At 40.0% G+C, this 7,040-nt stretch overlaps 1 protein-coding gene across 1 annotated transcript in view; it reads right to left on the bottom strand.

Moving 5' to 3' along the window:
• Window positions 1-3,279: 3,279 nt before the first annotated feature.
• Window positions 3,280-7,040, bottom strand: part of LRMDA (leucine rich melanocyte differentiation associated) — a 572,901-nt gene continuing 569,140 nt past the window's right edge. Inside the window, exon 4 of the mRNA XM_043987518.1 lies at window positions 3,280-5,372. Within this exon, the coding sequence (XP_043843453.1) occupies window positions 5,293-5,372 (80 nt within the window). The 3' untranslated portion in view covers window positions 3,280-5,292. The remainder of the gene's footprint in view (window positions 5,373-7,040) is intronic.

The following is a 7,040-nucleotide window of genomic DNA, read 5'->3' as shown; positions in this document are numbered from 1 at the left end:
CAAATATAGGATGAAATTTACTTGACAAAAACAAAACAAAACAAAAACAAAACCCAGACTAACAAAACATGGGAAGTTCTTGTAGCCAAGACCATAAACAGTCTGTGCAGTTCAGTGCTCTGTAGTTCTTAAATTCTGATCCCTTGATTCAGGAACTTTATTTAGGTACAATGACTTTTTACTTAAGAGCTCTTTATCTGGTATCTTAAAAGGAACACATGACTATGCAGTTTTCCATTAAGGGAATAGGGAATGAAGTCCAAGACTGTATTTAGCTTTTCTTCTCTCAAATGTTTCTTGAGCTCACCACTCTCTGAAGTGTTGGTACCTTTTTAAAGGCCAAGTTCAAAACCAGAACATCTTTAAAAACAGAACAATAACCTCATTCATTGGATAACATGGACTTAAGAGAAAGGGAATTAACACTGTTTAGTTATTGACTCTGTCCAGAGAACTTCTCCCCAGTTCAGAATAATAAGAATAAGAAATAAGAATAATCTTTCCACTCCATTATCATTTTAGACCTCCTTACATTTTCTACTACTAATCATTTCTTTATCCCCATCAATGTTCCTCTACCTCCTCAATCAACCAGCCTTGTACCTCCTATGTGCAAGGCACTAGGGATACAAATACAAAGAAAAAAATCTATACTCAATATAAACTTATATTCTAATGGGAAAGACAACTGATCCCTTTAAGTTGGCATCTCCCAAGGTTCTCTTTCCAGATTTTCTTTTGGTAATCTTGTCTATTCTAGAGGTTTTTGTTTTTTTGTTTGTTTTTTTTTAGTGAGGCAATTGGGGTTAAGTGACTTGCCTAGGGTCACACAGCTAGTAAGTGTTAAGTGTCTGAGGCCGGATTTGAACTCAGGTACTCCTGCCTCCAGGGCAGGTGCTCTATCCACTGCACCACCTAGCTGCCCCTATTCTAGAGGTTTTGATTATAATCTGTATCTTTCTCTCTGTGTGTCTCTCTTCTATCCTCCATTCCTCTTAAAATCTGAACCAGAATTTCCAATTGTTTCTTGGATAGCTCTCCTTGTATATAACAGTCATATCTAAAACTCAACCTGTCCAAAACTGATTTTATAATCTTCCCTTGGTACCTATTCATGACTTGATCATTTCTTTAAATAATTCCACTATCTATTATCAAGCTCTCACTTACTTAGTCTGGGAAACTCAAATCATCTTTGAAAATTTTCTTTTCCTCAGTACTCACCAAATGGCTGCTAGGACATATCTTTTCTACACCACCCTACAATATTCTTTGAATCCTTTCTCTTGATTCCAAATGCCAATTCTGGTTCAGGCTCTCATTATCTCTTGCATTATTACATTAGTTCCTAATTTTTCTCCTTTTTTAATTTCCCTCACCTGCAATTTGTCTCATATACTCTAACCATATTAATCTTCATAATGCATAGCTCTGATCATTTTTCCTTTTACTTAAAACACACATATATAATAGCTATTGTTTATGTAGTGTGAGGTTTGCAAATGACTTTAAAATATGATCTCATTTGATCCTCACAAACAGCCCCCCCACACACACATTTATTAGTACTCCCATTTTATGATTGAAGACACCAAGAAAAACAGAAGTTAAGTGACTTGCCCAGGGTCACATAGCTAGTAAGTGTCTGAGGCTAGATTTGAACTCAGCAAGATGAATCTTTCTGATTCCAAACCTGGCACTCAATCCACTGTACCATCTCAGTTGAGGCCTAGAGAGAGGGTAACTACTTGGCTCAAGGTCCTATAGCTAGCTATTTGTTTATTTGTTTGTTTTTGGTGAGGCAATTGGGATTAAGTGACTTGCCTAGGGTCACACAGCTAGTAATTGTTAAGTGTCTGAGGCTGGATTTGAACTCAGGTCCTCCTTAATCCAGGGCCAGTGCTCTATCCACTGCACCACCTAGCTGCTCCATGTCCTATAGCTATTTAATGGTAGAGGCAGGATCAGACCCTAAGCTTTCTTACCATTCCACCATGTTGATTCCCCCTACCTCAAGCCCCAACCAGTGACAAAGGACCAATAATAGATTACTGGTGTCAGAAGACAGTAATGAGCATCATTATTGTTTCGATCAAAAGCTACTGTTACTTCTAGTTTTTGATCTACATATTAACAAAGAAGAAAAAGGCAGTGTAGTGTTTTTCCTAGTAACATCAAGAGAAACATTTCCCCTTGAAAATGTGTGAGATACAATTCTGCTGGGGGGAAAAAAGGCTTTCATCCAGAAACTGTGGTTTGCTTTTCTTTTATTCTTTGGTAGACATGAATATATGAAAACATACAGCACCCAGAGACATAGCCCATCCAGAGATAATCTCTTCTAATGTGTATCTATTTAAAGAAACACACAGATGGAGGCTTTATGAACAAGGCTGGTAAGAGTAAATGTAAGTGATTGCAATAGTTGTACTTTTAATAAGATTCCTACAATCCAAAGCATAATTTCTCAAGGAACAAATTGTCCTATAAAATTATGTTGCTTAGAAAAGAGCTCACTTGTACTAACATTGCCTGAGGCATTGGGAGGCTCAGTCCTCAATTTGCCTTACTTGAGTCCCTGGCCTCTTTGTGTCTCTAAAGTCAGGACAAGATCTTTGGGTATAGGGAGTCCAGGGGGCATCATTTTTCATGAGGAAAAGGTTCAGCATAGCATGTAACCAGGGGGTCTAGATTAGGGTAAAGGAGGGGGAACCCTTCCCAAAGGAAGAGTTGCCTAAGTTATTCACTGGGGTATAGAGGAAATTACATAAGTCTTATACCCTCACTGCTTCTCTAAACACTTGAAAAATTCAGAATTAGGAAAACCCCATTGGGACCATGTGACCATCTAACATCATTGCTGACAGGTCAGGTTGAAGCCTAAGGTCCAACCTCCAGCAAATGATACTCAGGGAACTGACATAGCCATGAGCAACTGCCTGTGAATTCATCACCATTATCCCTTTGAAAGCAAAAGCCAAGCTTACTGTGCCTTGTTCAAGAAGAGGAATGGAGAGGAGGGGTGACCTTTTCAGAAATTATAATTAAGATAATCTTAATTCAAGTTACTACACCATTTTGGAGGAAAAAAAAAATAAACACCACACAGGGAGAGACATGAATGCGGTCCACAGCTCATTCCGAAAATATTTGCGCCTCTAAAGCTTGCATTGAGGGAGACATTCCTGAACTTGATACAAATGGTTCTGACATTAAGAAAAGTAAACAAGTAAGAAAAATAAAGATGGAAAAATTCTGTGGTCAGTTCACAAGTGCTTTTTTATTGTTTGAGGCAGGGTTAAAGCCTTTTATAAAGACAAGGATATATGTGTTGCCAGATTGGATATGACATTGGACTAGTCTTGCTGCCCCTGCTCAGAACTCTTGCTGCCCATAATATGTTGTGGACAAAACATGTGTTGATGTTTCTCAGCAAAGAGGTTCAAATGCAGCCAACTTGACAAACTCCCTAGTGCTATTGTTCAGATCAGAGAAAAAGGTACCTTCTCTCCCATTATTTATGCCTGAAGGAAAATAACAAAAACAGGACACCCCTAAATCTTCTTTCCTTAAGGACTGCATTGCAAATTTGTCTGTTTAATTAATTAGTAAGAAACTTTGCTCCTTAGGCTAGCTGTCCAGTGAAAAAAATCCTTCTGATAGGGACTCTTTTAAACCTATCATCTTTTCAAGATGTAAGTTCCAGATTGTTCACCCAAAGACATGGAAGGCCCATGGCCTTACATACCCATCAAAATGGGTTGGCCAATTGGAAAGACTTGGCATTTACCAGCCTACAGTAGGATTCTCTTTTGGGCTAGCACTTTGAAAGGTTCCTATTTTAGATCTGGCTAATCTTGCTTTGGGAAGCCTGTGCACATAACAGAATGCTAAGCACTTGGTTTGAATTTAAAGTAAAAAAAAAAAAGAAAGAAAGAAAAAAAAAGAAAAAAAGCTAAGACATTTTTCCTATTTTATTAACTACTTCCTCAATTATCTTTCAAGTGGGCATTTCACATGTACATCTCATGATCACTTGTCCCAGGTGGTATCATCATTACAAAACTACCATGGATGCTCAAAGATACTACCTCAACTCAAACACTACAGATTCCATTCCCAATATCTCCTCTGAAGGACATGATATTCAAGGGATCTATTGTTTTCTCTGAAAGGCTTAGGGGATTGGGCAGGGGGCATTTTCTTCTCCTTTAAATTAAATTTTAATCTTCTGACCTATAATTCTACTTCTTACTTTTTAGTGACTTAAAAAAAAATCCCAAATCAGATGCCGTAAGGAGGGGTAAACCAGGTATAGATAGCCACACCTAGTCTTGCAATTGTGTCCAGACCATAAAGACTATGTCAGACAAGAAATACACCAGCCCAAGGATGGAAAGAGACCAGTTTTAAAGTATAGATGATAAATGAAACAGGTATGCCACCAATGTGAAAAGAATCTGTGTTCCAAAATATCCATAGTAAGTCCTGGATCTGGAGAGAGAAAAGTCTAAGTCTGGGATGCAAGAGCCCTTTACTGATCCAGAGCCCACTGCTTCGATTTGGGAACGTAGGGGAAAATATTTACTAAAACCAGGAGTTTGTATCATTTGGAAACAAGTCACGAAATATCCCTGACAGCAAATATCCTTCCTCAGAGGGATTACAGACCTTGAAGCTCTGCTCGTGATAAAGATGCTTTGGGGGCTGGTGGAGCTGGGGGGGTTCTCTGTGTATGTGTGTGTGTGAAATGTGAGAGGATGGAAACAGAGATGGGGAGCGAGGCCTCCCTGCCCTTCCCCACTATCAGAACCATTTTTGTTTTGTAAAAACCATCTGGATATCACACCCATCCCTCACTCAACAGGCAAGCTGAAGACAAGAGTCTCTGTGACTGGCAAAAGCTAACTGAGCATGCTCGCAGGGGCCCCAGGTGTGACCTCTGCTCCCCAGCGAGCTGCGGATGGACCAGGCAATCTATCATGGTGTTCATCCTGTCAGCCCCGATGCCTGGCTGCAGCTGTCTGTCACGCTGGTGGATGAGACCTGCTTAAAGGCAATCATGTCAATCTCTATGTGATGTCTCAGACTAAGACAGAAGGATGATCTTGACAGGCTTGGCAAAGTCAGCAGAAGGTACTAGAGGACCGAGGCGGCTTCCTTGACGGTGGCGCAAATGCTTGGGTTAGTTAAGGGTTTTTTCTTCCTTTTTTTTTTCCTTTTCTTTGTTTCTTTCTTTTTCTTCCCGTTACTTATACTCATGAAATTGGGCCAGGCAGGCTGGTCTCAGCCTTAGAGCTGATCATCTCGAATAAACCTGTTGCCCTCGGAGTTTTTCCCATAGTAAACATAGTGACACCTTCCTAGAACACCTGCAAATAAAAGGAAACACATTATTAGAGGTGCTGCAGTGGGTAGAGAGGGAGCTGCGGGGAGCAGGATCGTAATGGGATCTCGCATCAAGCTGCTGGCAGCAAACGAATTAAGCAACAGAAAGGAAGTACTCTATCTTCTCTTCCTAAGAGCTGCCACTACACAGGCAGCCCCCACGACACCTAAGAATGCTTTGCCCTCTCCTATGGTTTGGATGCTCACAACGGATTTATAGAGACTTACTTCCACCCTTCTTCAGAATCCTTCCAGGATCTATTATTTTGTTGATGGGAGCCCTCCATCCACCAGTGCAGATTGCGACCCCTCTCTGACCTAGCCAATGTCAGCTAAAGGCATCTGTAGCTGTAGGATGCATGACTCTGCACTTTAAACCTGGGGATGGCTGGTTCTAAGGAAACAGACATAGAGTTTGACACCAGGCTCATAATTCAAAACCTTTTCAGCCTGGTTAAGACTTGCCAAGGCTAGAGTTATAGTCTTTGAGGACCTTGAGTTACCTTGAACCACACCACCAGGAGATGGGAAGGGAGGATTTAGTGGAGACTTTCAGGTAAGCTGAGAGAGAGAGAGAGAACATGCTCTTCAGGCTTGTGCCCAAGTCAGCTCCTGGTTTCTGGTTATTAAATTTTCATTGTGAGCATTTATGTCTCCAAAATCAGCCAACATTACAAATTGGGGCTCAATTTATTGTTTTGTTGATGGTCTAGGCTTGAAAAAGTGATAGAGAAAATGTTGCTAATTAAACATAAAAGCATCTCTAGCATGCTTCTTTGGTTTGGTTTGGTTTTTTGGAGATCTGCTTGTTAAAACACTTCCCAGCATAATCCGGATACTCTCCTCCCCTGTACATGTACACCATTTTATAAGATCACAGAGTCTCAGAGTGGGAAGTAGCCTTGGAGTCCATCTGGGCCAGCCCATACTTGAACAAAGGGATAGCAAATTATACAGAATAGATTAGCAGTTTCATGTGGAATCTTCTTTTTTTATCATGCTATGTTATAGAAATCCTTGTTCTATTTCATAAATGAAAAACAAAATAAACAAGTGTACAACAAAATAAGTCCTTCTATAACATATTTAACAAGTGGGCATTCACTTTTTCCCCTGGAGATTTCTAATGATTGCAAACTACCTCCCAAGGCAGTCCATGGTACTTTTTAAATGGATCCAATTGTCAGCAAGATTATCCTTCCCTCAAGCCTAAACTTGTCTTTCTACTAATTCTACCCATTTCTCCTCACATTGCCAACTAGGACAAGTCTATTCCCATTTCCATGTGACAGCTAATCAATCCAACAAAAAACATTTCATAAGCTCCTACTATGTGCCAGGCATTGTTTTAAGAGTCGTTGAAATACTTGAAGAAATCTAGAATGCCACTTATGCCTAGTATAATAGTCATTCCAGAAATAGAAAAGAGAAAAGAGGGAAGGCAAGCAGGAAGGAAACAAGCCTTTATTAAGCACAAAATCTTTGTGCCAGGCAATTTGCTTAAGAGCTTTAAAAATATTATCTCATGTGGTCTTCACAACAAGTCCAGGAGGTAGGTGCTATTATATTATCCCTGTTTTAAGATTAGGTATGTGAGGCATACAGAGGTTAAGTGACATGCCCAGAGTGACACAGCTAAAAACTGTCTCAAG

The sequence above is a fragment of the Dromiciops gliroides genome, chromosome 2 (assembly GCF_019393635.1).
Source record: "Dromiciops gliroides isolate mDroGli1 chromosome 2, mDroGli1.pri, whole genome shotgun sequence".
Taxonomy (NCBI): domain Eukaryota; kingdom Metazoa; phylum Chordata; class Mammalia; order Microbiotheria; family Microbiotheriidae; genus Dromiciops; species Dromiciops gliroides.
This window is presented reverse-complemented; position numbering and strand designations above follow the sequence as displayed.